Raw genomic sequence first — 17,958 nt, 5'->3', positions numbered from 1 at the left:
TCAGTCCGCCGGAGGTTCAGCTTTAATGGTGCATAAACAAACACAAGCACGGCAGAAAGAAAGACAAACAAGCAACGTCTACACAACATTGCAATGCTGCGCCAAATGTGCGCTGACCTCTAAAAATGCGGTCTAATAAAAACCAGCAACAGCAACAAAAACTAAACAACCAACAAAAAAAATACTAATAAAAACAGAAATAAACAAAAACAAAAAAAATTAAATATATTACGAGAAAACAAAGCGAAATTGGCAAACAACAAAAATATACAACAACAACAACATGGCACACACAAACACAGACAAACATATGTCAAAGAAATTAACGGTAAAGTCATGTGCATGTGAGCTTGGTCTACTACTAGCGTGTTTTTTTTTGTTGTTTTTTTCGTTTTTTTTTTGCTATTTCTTTATTTCTTTTGTTGAATTCGAATCACTTAGAGGTAGAGGGAGAGAGAGAGAGAGAGACAGGGAAGGGAGTTGCACAAAATTTGGACTTGAACTGGCTCGTTGATATGTGCGCGGCATTTTGGGACAGTTACATCACACACAACTCCGGCGGACGGATCGGGCGGATAGCGGCGCAGCATTTGCGGCAGCGGCAGCAATAGTAGGTCAATGTAGGTACGTTGTTGCTTGTTATTTTCATGATTAGTTTGCCTTATAAAGCCGATATGCGAGTACCGCCTGCAAAGGTCTATTGTTGTAATTGTGGCTATTGTTGTTGTTGTTGTTGTGGGATAAGGCGTCATCGGAGGTGCTTGAATTTTGTTTACAATTTTTTCGAAGCATTTCCGAAAGCCGTAGAAGCCTCCACAGCCGTCTCCCCCAACCGCAATTGCAAACCACCACCACCAACAACAATAACAAATTTGTAATTTTTTATGGCATTTTGGTTATTGGCCTATTTTTGATGTGTCCAAAATAAAAAAAAAAACAGAAAAAAAACTCTATGTAGCTCGTGGGCGGTTTGGTAAGAAACGGAAAGTGAATTTGAACGTGGGGGATTTAATATTTTTTCTCACAAAAAAATATTTGGTATTTTTAACTGACATTAATCGGTTGAAAGTAGTCGAAATGAAACTTAAGATTGACAGATTAAGTTACAAGACAGAGTTAGGATTTCCAATTTACAATTAAAAGTTACTTTTGATGCCCAAAATGCATTAAATATTTGTATTTTAATTAATATTTTAAACATGCCTACTGTTAACGCCTATTCCTTGTAAATGATTCATCTTTAACCCAAATGTTAGTAAAAAAAACATCATAAAATAATAAAAAAAAATATGCAAATCCTATTCATCAAAAAACTATTACAGATATAACCATATGTTGATGTATCTGTATCTGGTGGATGCCCAGCGAATTCCTCGAATTTCTAAAACAAAAACCACAAAAACAATAACAATAAATGACTAGAAATTGCTTTGTATCGATAATTTCACTTGTGCGCAATATTGCCCCAAAACCGGAATCAAAATGCGCCCGGAATGGGATACACATTTATTTATTTATTTATTACTAATAATCATAATAATACAATTTATTGCAGTGCCAAAAAAAAAAGAGAGCTTTGTGGGGGTGGCAAGAAGAAAGCAAAATATATTCAAGATAGCCGAGTTTCAGCGCTAAGGGAAGAGAGAGAGAGCGAAGGGGAAAGTACATAAAATGCACAAAGAAGAAGACAACAGGAACGGGCGACAACAACGCAAAAGTTCTATATTTAAATATTATAATTTATGTGTTTGTTTGGCAATTTTAGTATTTGTTGTTGGTGTGAATGTCTCTTCCCCAATTTTTTTGCTCCCCCGTCTGCCTTGCCTTGTTGTTTCTGTTTCTTTTTTTTTTTTTTTTTTGCACGATCCCCATTCCCGTTCTCCATCTCACTCGTCCTCCCAGTGGCTATCTCTTTCCCGGACTCCCGCTCTGGTTCTCTCTCTCTCTCTCCGAAATTCCTGACTTATTTTGACATTCATGCCTCTGCCGCTCTGCTGCTGCCTCGGCTGGCGTCGCTGCCCGGGGTGAGTATAAGAAAGAATAACAGCCGACTTGCTGTTGTGGTTCTTTCCTGCCTCTGTGGTTGTGTGTTGCTCACTTTTTTGTCGTTGCTTGGGCGCTTTTTGGCTCTGCCTGTATATCTGTATTTGTGTATCTGTGTGCTTGTACGCTTTTTGGAAATTCAGTCTCAAGTTCAAGGTCTCGCGGATAACGCATACCACCAAAAGGGGCAGCAGCAGCACCACACAGGCGCGATTACCATTGTTTACACACACACACATACACATACATACTAAGCAATTTCTCATTGTCGTACAAACTGTATTTCGTCTGTATGTTTACTTAAGCTGCCTCCCTCATGCCGTAAATTTCAGCTTATGCATTTAATATAAATGCACACACACACACCCACACCCATACAGTATCAGTCAATATATAAAAAAAAAGAAAGCAACAAGAATTCTTCCTCAATATTTCCGCATTAAGAAATGATACGTCTCTCGACGATCTTTTTTTGTTTTTTTTTGGGCATTTTTTATTGCTGCTATTTCTCTATACTCGCAGATCTGTCGTATCGCACAAAAGGAAATATAATGTAATTTTTGTATATATTTTTTGTATTTTATATTTTATATTTTATATACACAACGCTGTTTTTGTCGCATTTTAGCCGAATCTTTTTAATTTGTCATTAAGTACTTTTATTTGTTTTATGGTGTGGTATAATATGCATATAGATTGACGCATTTGCCTCCAGGGGAAGATTTGCTTTTGTGCGACTGCCTGAGTTCTGATTTTGTAATGCATTTTTTTTATAGCCTTCTGATTTATATATTTAATTTAAAATATAAATTTTGTTCTCCCTTTTTTTACTGTCCAAATATTATAATAATATTGCATAATTTTGGAATATTATATTTTTATAATATTGATTTTTCACATCAGCATTCTAATTCAGCAAAAGTGTCTATATTTATTTAAATCTCTTACAGTTTAAATATTGTCTCCAATTAACACTTTTTTGACGAAGAGTAGAAAAACCCTTTATTTTTTGGTCACGCGCCATGCTTTTATGCGGTTACAAGTGCTAATTGAAGGTGAATTAGTTATTTCGCTGAGAATTTGCCAAGATAATTAATTAAAGATTAACAAGATTGCCATGAAATAGATAAAGTTCTAAAGCTAGTTCTGCAGTGTCTGGTGAGGTACATTACGTATACGCCTTGGTGTCCTGTTTTAATCGAATAGTTTCTGAAATACCTTTTTCTAAACTCCCATCCCTATTTAAAAGTTCTAACGGGATAATTTACTTATTAGAGATCGCCAAATTTCGATAGATTAGTTTAAAAGAGTTGTTTCGATATATTGTCCATACGACTAGGTGTCCCGATATTTAACTAATAATATTTAAATTTAAGTTTTTCTAACCTCCCATCTTCATTTAAACCTACTAACGAGTGGGAAACCCTTTTTCACCACGAAATAGATAAAGTTTTAGCCCAGTAAGATTACGTATACGCCTTGGTGTACCGATAAGAATAATTAAATTCTAATTATTATAAAAACTTCTTAATGACTCTTTTCCAATCTGCCACCCCTATTTAAACTTAATAACGAGATAAATTAGTAATTTGAGATCGAAAAAGTTAGCTTTTTCCGCAACAGCCGCCACATTACGTATACGACTCGTTGTTCTATGCTTGGCAACAAGTTTGAGCCTTGACCCGACCCATTGCACTCGCCTGGCGAATCGCTGACCATATGGCAGCATTAGATGCAACATCAGCAGTGGCAGTGGCAGCAGCAAGCGGCAGTGGTAGCACATTTTTTTGCCCAATACATTTTCTTGAATTTGCTAATCCGATTTTGTAATTGAGTTACGTTGTCACACACACAGCCCATATATACAGTGACATAATCTATCAGACTGGGAATCGAGGAGTGATGGAGTGTCTGGGTCTGGAGTGCCCCCCTCGCCTTGGCAGCTCACTATCTTCGCGAATCGCTGCCACCGATAAGGAGATAAGCGATTGGCAGCAGAACCTCCATTGGCCAATTATGAGGAGAGCGAAACGATTACAAAATCTGAGCGAGAGAAAGATGTATTAGTGTGTGTGTGGTATATGGGGCAGCAACTTACATAATTCTAATGGAAAAAAAAAAAATAGCCGCTACCGCCGCCGTATTTGGGTTAAATAAAAAAAAAAGGCAGTGCGAAAAAAAATGGAAAAATTATTTGCTAATTTTTTGCCACGAAACGAGAAATTTAAGTTTTTCCGCGCACGCTCTCTATGCCAGTGTGTGTGTATGTGTGTGTGTGTGAAAGAGAATGTATATATGTGTGTGTGTATGCCCAGTTGTTGCCAATCTATTCCCAACCTACCTCAAAATGTTTTGCGTTAGGCCTGAAAAAAAGCAACAGAGCGAGTTGGGTGGCTAAGTAGCAGGTGGCGGGAGGAGGTGGTGCTGCGACCAGGCTTTTCGCTCTTTTTTCACTATTTCCCACAGAGTACACACACACACACTTGGAGAGCGATAGACTCGGCAAACACAGACAGCTCCAAGCTGGTTTGTCATGTAAAATAAAAAGGTGGGAAGGAGAGGAAGAGAGAGCCCGCCAGGCTCTCCGCCGCATGTCGCAATTGAAAGTTGCCTCCGCGATACAGTCTGTGTGGGTGGTTCAATATTGCTGCTGCCCCCTGCCTCATACATCTAGCTAGCTGGCCGCTGTTGAAAGGCCCGCAAAAGGTTGAAGGTAAGACTAAGAGACCAGAGACCAGACTGAAAACCAAAACAAAGACCCACAAAATGAAGTCATGAGGAACGCACACAACAACAACTGCCTCTCAACGGTCTCAACCGAAAAAGGTTAACATAAATACTCGTAAATAAAAGATGAAAATGTTTTTCGTTTCGCAAGCGGAAAATATATATCATCTAGGAATTTGTGTGTGAAAAATAAATAAAATAGGTACGAATTAAATAAGGAGGGGGAGGAGGGGGTCTAGCCAGAGCCAAAAGGAAACCCACAAGATTTAGTAACCTGACGGGAATATTTCGACAGAAGTGGCAAGTTTGTGAAGCAAACATGGCCAGGTTGCCACTGGCCAATGGTAGTGGCTTTTTGGGGCTTTCATATCAATGGATTTTGGTTGCCTTACCCCTCAAATATGTCCTCAATTTTAATGTCCTTGACATGTCCTGACATCTTAGACATTTCAGTTATCTTATGTATTAGCTTTTAAGATATTTATAATATAAGTTTTGACTAAAATATCTGTAGTTTTTGGTTGATTTTGAGTAATAGATACCCCCTTTGTGGCAAACCCCCATACAGGTTTATAAGTAAAAAGTATTTCCTTTAAAAAACCCCAAGCTTGTTAAATATTTACTAAAAGGAGTATATCCTTGTATCCCCCTTGGTTTTGGGAAACTTTCTGACCATTTAGTTCCTCCCCCCCATCTTTCAGTTCAGCTTGCCACATTCTGTGCTGCATAAATCTGTCGCTGGCGCCCACTTTTGGCCAGATGTGAGAAGTAGTGGTGGTGCGAAGAGCATTTCCGCCGCATTTCAGCCACTTGGCCAAGAACTGCAATTGGCAGGCGGCAGCTTAGCTTAGTGTGTATCTGCGACTCTGGGGGCCAGGGATTCGAAAACTAAAAACTAAAAACTAAAAACTAAAGTGGGGTAAACTCCGAAAGGGAGAGGCAGCTGCCGACGACGACGACGACGCCCCGTGTAAAAGTCAAATAGAGGAAACAAGTTGTTGGCTAGGGTTACGAGCCAAGTTCCAGCAGCAGTACACATACTTATAGATACAGATACAGATACAGGAGAGTGTTGTATGGGTGTGTGGGGGTATGTAGCAAGTGCAAGATACACAGCCAAGTGGAAGACCAAGTCGAAGTCTGCGAGTCGCTTTGGCAGTTTTGGAGCAGCGACTCAAGTGACTGGGAAACTATTCCACAAACACAAACACACAAACTCACAGATACAAATTACAAACTAGCGAATGCAGCGAGCAAAAGAGTCTCAGATACAGCTATAAAGAGAGAGTAAAGCCAGCCAGCTGAGCGCAATAGTTTATAGACTCGCTCTCTCTCTCCTATCCCGCCTATGTCTCTCTATCTTTCTCGCTGCCGTTTGCCGCCTCAAGTAATCAATAAAATTGTTGAGGTGGGTTAGGAAACTGTTACGAAGCCGTTGACGTAGACTCGCTGCTTCTACTGGCAGCGGATGGTGGTGCTGCCGCTTCTACCGCTTCTTCTTCTTCTTCATCATCATGTCTTCTATAAAACCACAGCAGAGAGAGGTAGCAGAGCCGCCGGCGGAAATTGCGCTATTTTAAATAATGTTTATTTTGCCTCTGGGTTGCTGCTGCTGTCGACATTTTTCTAAGCATTGTTTTTTAGCTTTTTTAGCCAGCTTTTTGTTATAAACATTTCATGTTATTGTTGTTTTTGTTGTTGCCAAATTGACATTTCCCAATCTTTGGCCAGTGAAAGATGTGGGAGTTTTTAAGCTTTTTTTTTTGGCCTTTCAAAGTGGTTGTCAATTATTTAATGAAAGAAACTATAAATATATTTTTAGAATATATACTAATTTCTTTTAGTTCTAATTGGGTCTATTAATTAAAGTTATTTAATCATTAATTAATTGAATATATTTTCCTTGTTAAGCACTTTTTTTAATAAAATCCTTTTATATTTTCAATTCTTTAGTATTATTTTCTTTAAGAAAAGACCTATTTTAAGGTCTTGCTTTTAAAAAAATGTTGTAAACTTTTTTGTTAAAAATATAAAAATTTGTGTAAAGCTTACAGTATCGCTTCATCAAGCTCTTCTTGTAGGCCGCCGAGCGTTCTGCCTTCCGTTCCGGCTTTAATCGCATCCTCGCTCGCTCGCACTGCGCCGAGTCATCGGATTCCGTGCCGGAGTAAGTGCGTCCTCTGCGGCGACTGGCCGCCGAGGCGGCTGCCGCTGCCGTGGTGCTGCTCAGCGACAGATCCAGCGGCGAGTCATAGTCGTCCTGGTACTGCAGCTCCTCGTCCTCGGCATCGGCCTCCACATCCGCCTCCCCATCGTCCACATCCTCCAGCGTCTCCTCGTCCTCTATGTCGCTCATGGGCTGCTGGCTACTGTTCTGGGACTGCAGCTGGAGCTGAAGCTGCGTCGGAGCGGCTGTGATCACGGAGCTGCGCTGCAGTTGCTGCTTCCGTTCCCACAGGATCTTGGAGACATCGTCCAGAGTGCTTCGCGTCTTGTCCGGCGAGGATGGGGAGTTGTGATGGTGGTGGTGGTGCTGCTGCTGCCTCAGGTGGTTGTAGAGCACCTTGAATTCGCGGCAGTCCGGGGCTTCGGAGTCCTCGTCCTCGATCTCCGGGCGGCTGCCATTGCTCTCCTTTGTTGTGGGCGTGGCTGGAGCTGGTGAACCCGGCGACATCTCTCCTGGGGATTCGGGGGCTTTGGTGGTGGACGCAACTGGACTTGGACTTTGCCGCGCCAACACTGACTCGGTATCAACTATGGCACCTAGTTCCTCCTCCTCCTTCTCCTTCGGCTTTGCATCCTCCTTCTGCTCGGAAGCTTCCGTTGCTTTCGGTTCGCAATCTCCTCCAGGCGCTGGCTGCTCCTCCTTGACCTCGGCCCCGGCTCCGGGTGGTGAGGCCTCCGCTGGGGCAGCGGCTGCTGGTGGCGGCGATGTGGGCGTCAGTGGCGAGGCGACCGGCGTGGGCGTGGCTGAGCTGGACGAGGAGGAGGACGACGACGACGATGACGACGACGACGACGACGACGAGGATGATGACAAGGATGAGGATGAAAGCGAGGAGCTGGAACTGGAACTTGAACTGGAGACAAGGGCTGCCGCCTGGCTGGCGAAGTTGTGCGCCGTGGCAGCCACCAAATGTTGCACCATAATCATTTTGCACAACGCGTCGTATGCGTGATGTCTGCGTTAATGGGGTTTCGGGCCAAATATTGCGTATACGCAGGGTCTACACTTCGAACATGATTCTTCCAGGCCTTTCTGCTGGCGCTTTAGCCTTAAATTGCACTAAGTTTTCTTTTCTTTTTTTTGTTTGTTTCTTTTTGCACTTGGTTCGTTGTTAGCTTTTGTTTCTTGAGGTATTTGTTTGATTTGAACTTCAAAAAGAATCTATTAACTGTTGCTGATGTTTTTTTTTTTTTTTTTAACTTTGCACTAATCGTGGACGTTATTTGACTAAAACTTAACACAATTTGTTTATAGATTTCAACTATTTTAAGCCATAGAAGCCATTTAAGCCATTATTTTGATGCCAAGAAGCCGAGAAGAACTCCTTTATTTGCTTGTTGCTTTCTGTTACTTGCTACTTGCTACTTGTTTCTGTTTGGTGTTGTGTGTGTGTTTTTTTTTTTGGCTCTCGAGTTTCGTGGCTGCCGCGGCACGTCATTTATCTCTTACGGTATCAGAAAAACTAAAATCTAAAGTCAGCACAAAAACCGCTGCCAGTGTTTGTTAGGCGCAAACAACAAACGTCTACGACGACGTCAACGTCGACGCCGGCAGAGACGCAAAGCGCGCGCGCGCCCCACTCACCGCTACACAATACAAACGCAAAACGCAAACGCACACACACAGACACCACAGTCACACACGCACGCATATGCAGGTGTAAAAGACAGAAGCGAGACGTGAACTGAAAAGTCGGCAAATCGGCGACTGAATGGGGCTCGAATATATTCGGTCGACTCGCTTGCGCCGACTGAAATCGCGAGTTGTCCGAATGCTGCCACTGCCACTGCCGCTGCTGCCGCTGCTGCTGCTTCTGCTTCTACTGTTGCTGCCGCTGTCGACGTCTCTTGGCCATTGCGAAAAAAAAGACTCTGGCGAGAGAGAGCATAAAAATGGCAAACAAACGTAACAACGAGAGCGAGAGAGAGCGAGTGTTTGGAGCCCTCTCCAATGCGTTGCAGCTACTTGTTTTTTTCTACGAGTGTGTGTGTGTGTTTGCATGTTTGGGGGGATTTGGCGTTTTGTGTGCCACATGCGCATTTGCATGCAATTCTCGGGGGGAACGGACAAGGGGGGGTGGGCGGTGGGTGAGTTGGGGCAGCGGGACGGTAGCAAGTCCCTCAAGAATGTTGTCAAGTTGGGATTTTTGTTGTTATGCTCGGAAGCTAACGAGAAGAAGTATAAGAAGCTAACGAAGATCGTTTCGGTTTTTGAAAGAAAGATTCTTTAAACTATCTATAAGATATATATCTTATTAGACATTATTTTCATCCGTTTCACTTAAAGTATCTTTAAGATATCTTATATCTTATATTCTTATTTACATACAATGGGTTTTAGTAAAATGTCCCTTAATTAGTATTTCAACTAATCTTAATTCCAAACATGTATGAATTTCCTTTAAAAAAATGTAATTTAATTCACAATTAAACTGGCACCTCAACAAAGGCCTCATTTCCCTTTGGATGATCATTACAGAGAGCGATTAAAAATAAAAGTAACACAGCCAACAATCACAACCAGCGACCCAGACCCAGTGCTGCGCCTCCAGAGGAGGCTATCGGCTCGCCAAATGGGTCAGGCCACGTCAAAAGGGCTAAGGCGATCATCTGGTCCCCCCCCACAGGAAGGAGGAGCAGGATGAGAGAGTAGGGGAGAGCAGCCGAGGGGGAAGGAGGAGGAATGGAGCATGTTTGGCAGAGAAGCTGCTGCTGACGTCGCTGCTGCTGCAATCGACACGATTATGACTCAATGCAAGTGTATGTAGGAATGTCACGGTATAAGTGAGTGCTCAAGTGAGATGAGAGTGGCCCGGCAGTACTCTCTTTTTCCCATTGGGTCCCTCGCCACTCTCGCCATGTCTCTCTTTGCGTGTCTGTCAGTGGAGCAAATTTTCACTTTCCGTTTGTTTAGTGTTGTTGGGGGGGCCTTTCCATTTACTTTGCCGATTGCGATTGCAAGTGTGCGAGCGAGAGGTCCGGGTGGGTTCGGACCGCGCTCTGGTTCGGGCCACTGGCCACCACTCTCCTCCCTCACCCGCTTAGCATATAATGTATGTTGCAAATAAAGGAAGCAGAGCAAGTAGACGACAACGAACAAGCAGCAGAGGAAGAGGCGCACCAAGAAGCCGAAGAAGGCAGCGGCAGAAGGAAGAGTTTTGTTTTTAGAAACTGCGAGGGCGAGGGCGTAGACAACCGGAGGAAGAGGGGGGCGGTTTGGGGCCGATTTGTGGGGTGTGCACAGGAGGCGAAGAAGCAGAAGAAGGAGAAGCTAAATGAGGCGACGACGACACAGACATACTTTTGCAATAGCTCTTTGTCTGTGTAAAGTGAGAGAGTGTGTGTGCGAAATGAGTCCAATGTACTGACAACTAAAGGTACACCAAGAAAAAAGAATACAAAAGATTAAATAATTAATAGGATTGTTATGAATTCTAATCAATAATTTAAAATTGATATAAGGGCTAAAGAATGTCCTTATCTTATCTCTTTTTCTTTTCAAGATATGTTTTTCCTTTGTAAATCACTCTGAAGTAATCTTATATAGTACATTAGTTTTTTTTTTCGAGTGTGCATAGCTTAGGTGATAAAGGGTAAGGGTATTGGTGATAGTAGAATGGACCTGGGGGACTTGCTTGGGGTTTTGGATGACGACGACGACGACGACGACGACGACTCCTTTCGCTGGAGGATGAACGATATTGGGAGAGAGGGCCACAAAAGCGACAGAAGAGACAGAGAATGAGACGACCGAGAAAGACAGACAGACAGTCGTAAAAGAATTTGTTGAAGAGGAAGCGCATTAGGTGGCTGGAAGATTCCACGTCTCCGCCCAGCTCCTTGACTCCTTCAGTCATCGGAATCGGCTTGGGTTCGGTTTGCCTTGGATTGGTTTGGTTTTGGTTTGGGTGTCGCCTGTGTGTAGTCGATTCATGTTTCAAGAGAAGTCATTGAACAGCTAACGACAAATGCTGCACATTGGTTGATTAGAATGGAAAACTGAGTATCAAGTTAGAGAAAATGGAGTTCTAACCAAAAGTCAGAGATAACTAATTACTGCTTACTGCTTAAATAATTAAACTTAAATATATTATATTAAAATACTTGTATTTATTACAATTTATCATAATCCATTTTTGTAAAGATCTTCTCTAGCGATCATCTAACATATAATATAAGAAATTGTGTATTATTCTCCACGTTGGGCGCCAATGTCATAAACATTAACGCCACCTAGTGCCCATCCTTTCCGACACTCCAGACAGACGGACGATGGGTAGGAAGATGTCGGAAATGTATAAGCAGGGCAACAGTTTGGGGTTTTGTTTCGGGTATTGCTTTCAGCACAGCCCCACTCAGGCACACAAACACACATACACACACACACACACACCGACACAGTCGCAGACAAACTGTATATTGGGGCGACGCAGCGTCATCCAGCAATTTCGGCTGCGACAGAGAAGGAAAGCAGCGCAGCAGCAGCGGCGAGACGAACGAAATTTTCGGTGTAAACAGCAGTGAATGACCTCATATCATCTAATACACGCGCCATGCACTCAAACCCAGCACAAAATTCATCGTCACACCGACTAACTGACTAACCTGCAGACTGAAAGATGAAACAGAAACAGAATCGCAATCTTCAACGGAACGGCACGCCCCGTCCTTTTCTCGCTCTCACCCGATTACGATGACAGCGCCAAGGCGACAAAAACCTGATGTTCTTCCTCTCCTTTGCCCCGAAGAAGTTAAAGTGCATTGAGAAAAAAGTGGGAATTTATTTTGGTTTTCAAATAACAGGTTCATAACAAATAAATTATTAAAAAATAAACAAAAATCTGTAAGAGTCTATAGTCTAAAGTGTATAGTGAAAGGACTTCAATGTCCTTTCTATTCCTAATTATCCTTATTTTTTCCGCAGTGCCAAAATAGAAACGGAGCAGACTTTGTAATTGTTACGGCTTTGATGGGTGGACGAGGGGGCAGTTTTCTTTGTTCGGAAGAGCTCGTAATCTTGCCGAAAAATTGTCCGTATAGTTTTCTTTGTTTCCCCAAAAAATCGGGCTATGGGGAGATGGAGGTCCCTTGTGGGTTAAACGAGCGACATTTATAATGCCGTTGAATTGATGATTGCGACTTTGATGCTGGACAAGATTAGGAGGATGCTGGAGTCTGATAGATATCGGGTATCAACTGAAAATGCGTGACCTGTTGTCGAATGGAACTTTAAAGTTGATTTTATGCTCGAATTGATGGGGAGATGAATGCATTTTACAGTCTTTGATTAGAATGTCAAGAATGAATTGCAAAGGACGAAATGTATCATCTCCTCCAAGCAATCAAGATAGATATCTGATGGTTCGACTTCAGGAAGCTTCCAGAGCTATAGAGAGTCGAAGTGAAAACGACTTACACATGTTCACATGGCATTCACCTTTCGTGCAAAAAAAGTTAAGCCAAATTAAAAATGGAAAAACATTTCAAATCAGCGCTTTTTCAATAACTCTCAGTCGAAGCCTTCAGCTTCAATTGTTTCCCCATTTCCAGCCATCAACGGGCCAAAAAAAAAGTGGCCAAAATGAAGTGCAATTTGCACTTGACCATCACAGATACCAGAAAACAAAAGAAACAGAAGCAGACAAGAGAACGGAGGGAGAAGAACACTTGTTCGCCGCACTTCATCATCTTTGGGGGAAGCGGCAACGCTGCGTATGAGTAATTTGCTTGTTTATTTTGCATGTAAAGCGGCCATTACAAGTGTCAACTTTTTTGGGCCGCCAACCACTCTACTCTAGACCCAAAACCTTGACCGCGACTGGTGTGTGCAAGTTCTTAACTTGTTATTGAAATGACGTAAAGAAAAACAAATCAAAAAAATATAAAGAAACTAAAATTTGCAGCAAAAAGATCAAAGTGTGGTGTGCTGCAGACTTCACAACACAAAATCACAAAAAATTTTGCATGATTAAGAATTATGATGATGACAAGTTTATTTTTTTTTCCGCTACTACTACTGCTGGTAGTGCGGCTGCTGCTGATGTTGGCAGTTTCTTCCAGCCAATGTCAATGATAAGAACCCACAGCTTTCTGTTTGTCACTGCCAATGACGGAGCCAAGAGATTGTTGTCTTTCGGCCAGGGAGATTGGTCAGGGGGATAGCCAAAATCCAAAATCCTAGACAATGACATCGCCGGGAGAGTCGACTTTTATGCGTTTTAATTAAATGAAATCGAAAGCTCCAGACAACGACGGACGTTGGACATCGGTCGACGGGGTGGCGGAGAGAAGCCAAAAGGAAATTGCTGATTGTGCAGCATGCAACATTATTCCGCTGAGCGGTTGCACGTAGAGAAAACTAAGATTAAGATAGGATATATCTATAAATTTTATAAAAGTTATACAGTGATTAGATATTCATTATATTACTGGTATGGTTAGCTATTCTAAACAAGTACGAGTTACAAAAAGTGCTATATACTACCATACTTGACAGACAGACTTGAATAATTTACATCATCTCCCTTCCAATCTTAATTATAGCTTGAATTTTTTGTATTACATTTTTGAAATTCTTTAGCCTTTTTTTTTTGCGTGGAGTTACTAATACTTTAGTGGTCATTTGACCACAGCAACAACAACGTTGCTGCCACACTTGCACTTGACAACGAAAATGGCACAACAGCAACTGCAACAATAACAAGCTGGGCTGTGGTGGCTGGAAAAACTCGTAGTTGCCGTCAGCCGCAAAACAATGGCATTCATCCTACATTTTGGCCCGAAAACAAGTTACTCATACGCCCCATTGGCATTGTTTTGCTTTTCCTTTCTGCGAGTCCCAGCTCAGTCCCCGCTCACCGCTTCTCACTCCTCATCAGGTTCAGCTGCTGCACTTGCACTTTCTTTTTGCATTATGGTCTGGGGAAAACTTTCGATTTTCTCGCATATAAAAAAAAAACAAAATAAAAGAGCAACAACAAAAATATTTCGCTGGCTGCTGGTGGCTGCTTGGCAAGAAAAAGAAAATGAAAGCGAAAATGCGAAATGGAAATGCGAAATACGAAATGAAAATGAAAATGCACAGCAAAAAGTAGAGGAGGAGAGTGGACTGGCGTGGAAATGTGTTAGTCGGCGACTTCCAACTCTGCAACTCTGTCTCTGACTTGGCCAAAACCTGACTTGGTCAATTGCAACAGAAACAGAAAACAGAAAACAGCAACAGCAATGGCAACATTTATGTTCAGCTTAGTTGGCCGTTTGATTTGATGTGGCAAGCATAATGGTCTCCAGCTGAGTGCCACATGCAAGTCCATGTAGACAGGCCCTCGAGGCGACTCCAGGGAAATGGTTGAGATTCGGACATAATGGGGATAACGATGGATGTGCTTTTTGGTTAAGAGGTTTTCGGGACAAGAATCTTATGGATGTTTTCTTTTACAGTTTATTAGCTTCTCTATTTAATATTAAATTTTATTATTCTCCAGTTTAGATAAGTTTTAGATTTTTAATAAAATTACTAACAAGGATAAATGAGTTTTTTTAAGAAGTTTATTAAAGATCTATTATGATCTTTTATATTCATAAAATATTCTTAAGTCAATAAAGATTTGTTATTTTTAATAAAATTACTAATATGGAAAATACAATTATTTATATGGATTAATGAGCTCTTTTAAGAATTTTAATATGGCTTTGTAAAGAAGGAAAAGATTAAAATGGCAATTTAAGTTAAAAGTTCTTAAATCTTTCTACTCTATAACTACCATAATATATAAAATATTTAATTTATTTTTATATCCAAAAAAACCCATACTATTTCAACTGTTTTTGGCCCACTGAATGCCAGCATTTTCGCGCTCAATTAGCTTGATTCGGAAAACTGGGCTCACCGCTCACGTGAAAGAAAGGAAAATCCCCGACTTGGCCAAGCTACTTGGCAGGTTGGATGACCAAGAGACCGGGCCGAGACTGCAATGGCCGGGAATCGCATTTGTATGCATCGCCATAGCCATCGCTATTGCCATCGCCATTCGGCCATTCATAATGAAAGTGAATTTCGAAGAGTTTTTCCTCTGCGGCAGGGTCTCTGGTTAAAGCCAAGCATCGATCTGCTGGCCAATTTCTAATGCGGCAAGCCATGATGATGGCCAAAACCAGTTGCAGCTGGCATCGTGTCTGCCAAGTAAAAGTATCTTAGTAGGCCGCTTTTGGCATCGTCATCGGCGTCATCGCCGGACGCTCGACTCGGCTTGTAACTTGTATCCGATGGATACCACATCGGATCGGATCGGATCGGCTGGGATCGGCCACTCGGAGGGGTAACACTGACTGACTAACTGAGTAACTGACTTCTTGGTCATGCAACGAGCGTTAGCTGAACAAAAAATAAAAAAAAGAAATAAAAATTGTTAGTCTTAAAGGAAAAGCGAATAGAAAACTTGGCCACATGTGGATGGATTTCACATTCGCTAACTGCATTCGTTTCTTTTCTTTTCATTTCTTTCATGCGATTTGATTTTATTTGATTTGTTTTTCCTTTTTTTGGCACAACAAACATTATTTGAGGCGGAAAGTATTTATTTTAATTAACGTATCGCGTTGGAGTGCTGAGAGTTGGATTTGATTTTTATTTGTTTAGTTTTCATTCGATTTCCGAAAGCCATCAATTCGCATTTATACTTTCGCTGGAGAGACAATAAATCGGATCTAGGTTTTTCAGGATTTTTATTTAAATCTACTCTAAGGGATTTCCAATAATCTAAGTTTACCTAGAACCCCATGATAATTGCTTACCCTTAATTAACCTTGACCCCTTCATGGATCATTTCCAATAGAATTTCCATCCTTCTAAGTGAACCCCCGCCGATCGTCGCGGTATCTAATGAATATTGAAATTCAATGGAATTATTTCTCGAAGTCTCCGATTTGGTCGCCCCTCTCTCGGCCCCCGTCTATTGCCGTCGCGAACAGACAAAAGTTGATTAAACTGCACAATAACAAATGCCAACAACAACTACAACGGCCGTTTTCAAGTTCAAGCTATTGTCAGTCCGCAAGATACAAATGTAAATTCAAAAGAGCATTTCAACTGGAAAATTCCCAAAAAAAAAAATAAAATAATAAGATAATCATAAAATGGTGAAAAAAAAAACATATTTATAATCGAAAGCAGTCAACCAACTAAGATTTGCAAAATCAAAAAAATAATGAATAATATTTAAGACTGAAATTTAATATTAAAGATTTCTTAAATAATATAGTTTTTTTTCTTTGAAGACCCTTAACTTTTTTCTTCATGTGCTTTTTAAAAAACTGCAACATAAATCAAAAAAGCAAATTCTCACACATTTTCAAAAGTTGATTACCGTAGCGAGAAAAGTAACAATATTGTTTTCTTAAAACTATTAACTTGTAACTACAAAAAAAAAAAAGAAATAAAAAAGCAAAAACAAAAACAAAATCAAAGGCAAAATGTTGCTTCTGCTTCTTCTCAATGCATTTACTTTGGATTGTTGCATTTGTGTTTTTGTGCGTTTTCATTTTCTTTTTCGTTTGGTTTTTCGGTTTCAGTTTTTATTTTTGTTTTTTGTTTTTTGTTTTTTGTTTACGTATTTTATTGAAAAAGATTTTCAATGCCATTGTAATGCACTGGTGAGTGTGCCTGTAAGTGTGTGTATGTGTGTGTGTGTGTGTGTGCTGTAAATGCAAGCAAAGCAAACGTCCGTCTAACTGTACGACCGTCAACCGCAGCCATTAGCCATTGGGGCAGCGACTGGGAAGGGGGTTGGGGGTAGGTAGTGTATGGTGTGTGGGGTGTGGGGTGTGGGGTGGGGAATGGGGAATGGGGAGAGACTGGCGAACATGACGACGTCAACGGCAACGGTTACAGCGACGTCGACTTCGACTGCGACTGCAGCCGCAATGCTCATCCGCTCTAAGTTTTTTCTAGTAGATGCCACCAACAAAAATTGGAAGTTTATCTTAAATTAGATACTTTTTCTTAAATTTTAAACAATATTTTAATTTTTAACAAAAACTTTATATTAAAAACCATAAGATGAAGGAATAAAGAAAAGTATAGCATATTTATTAAGATCGCCTTGGTGAGTTGTATAGTCAGTTTGTATATATTGAGGTAGGTTAGGTAAAGTGTCTATTTCTTAAATAAAAAATTCTATATTTCTTTTTTGAAAAAGAATAATTCAGAGAATAGTTTATGAAAATAACCAAAAAAATTTAGATATGTATTGATATTTTATATTTAGAAAGAGTTAAACAATAGCTGAGCAATAGAATAACTAACTATTCATAACAATTTTACGAACTATTTAGGATTAAACTCCTTATTGACTGCACTGTCGCAAAGGATGACTCCTAGATGGCGTTAATAAAACTAAAATTGGCGCCCAACATGAAATCCTAAGGACAATGCATCTTTTTGTTGATGATTGCAAATAACATCTTCAAGTTCATAAGATATAAACAATAAAAGAAAACTCTCGAACTATTTTCAGTTTGTTTACAAACTTTTTCTATTGAAAACTCTTCAATTGTCTCTCCAGAAATCTCTGGATGTCCCACAACCTTGTTAGTCACACCCATCCCCCGCTAAACTTGGCTTATTAATATATATGTTGCAAAGGAAAGTTTTCACCGACATGGATGGCCGGCAAATTGATCGTGCAATAATTACTGCATAGCTGTCAGTTGCAAGTTGCAAGTTGCCAGTTGCTAGTTGCCAGTTGCAGCAGTTGTTGCTTGTTGTTGCATGTTGATGATGATGAAGTTGTTGTTAAAGTTGCTGATTTTTTTTTTTCTGGAAATGGAAAGCAACGAGAAAGCAAAGTGTTGCTGCTGCGGCTATGGCTGCCAGTTGGCAGTTTTCATTTTCCATGGCATGCCGCTAATAATACCAATCATAATGGCGCATAATAGACACACTGACATTGAAACGCGGCGGGG

The 17,958-nt window shown here is 40.9% G+C and overlaps 1 protein-coding gene across 3 annotated transcripts in view; it reads right to left on the bottom strand.

Moving 5' to 3' along the window:
* Window positions 1-17,958, bottom strand: part of LOC6506537 (ecdysone-induced protein 74EF) — a 41,168-nt gene that overhangs the window by 7,135 nt on the left and 16,075 nt on the right. Inside the window, exon 1 of one of the 3 annotated variants that reach the window (XM_014909323.3) lies at window positions 6,823-8,772. The exons of the other annotated variants lie outside the window; for them this stretch is intronic. Within the exon in view, the coding sequence (XP_014764809.1) occupies window positions 6,823-7,924 (1,102 nt within the window). The 5' untranslated portion in view covers window positions 7,925-8,772. Of the gene's footprint in view, window positions 1-6,822; window positions 8,773-17,958 lie in introns of those variants that run through there. 3 annotated transcript variants of the gene reach the window in all.

Source organism: Drosophila ananassae, chromosome 2R (genome assembly GCF_017639315.1).
Source record: "Drosophila ananassae strain 14024-0371.13 chromosome 2R, ASM1763931v2, whole genome shotgun sequence".
Classification (NCBI taxonomy): Eukaryota; Metazoa; Arthropoda; class Insecta; order Diptera; family Drosophilidae; genus Drosophila; species Drosophila ananassae.
This window is presented reverse-complemented; position numbering and strand designations above follow the sequence as displayed.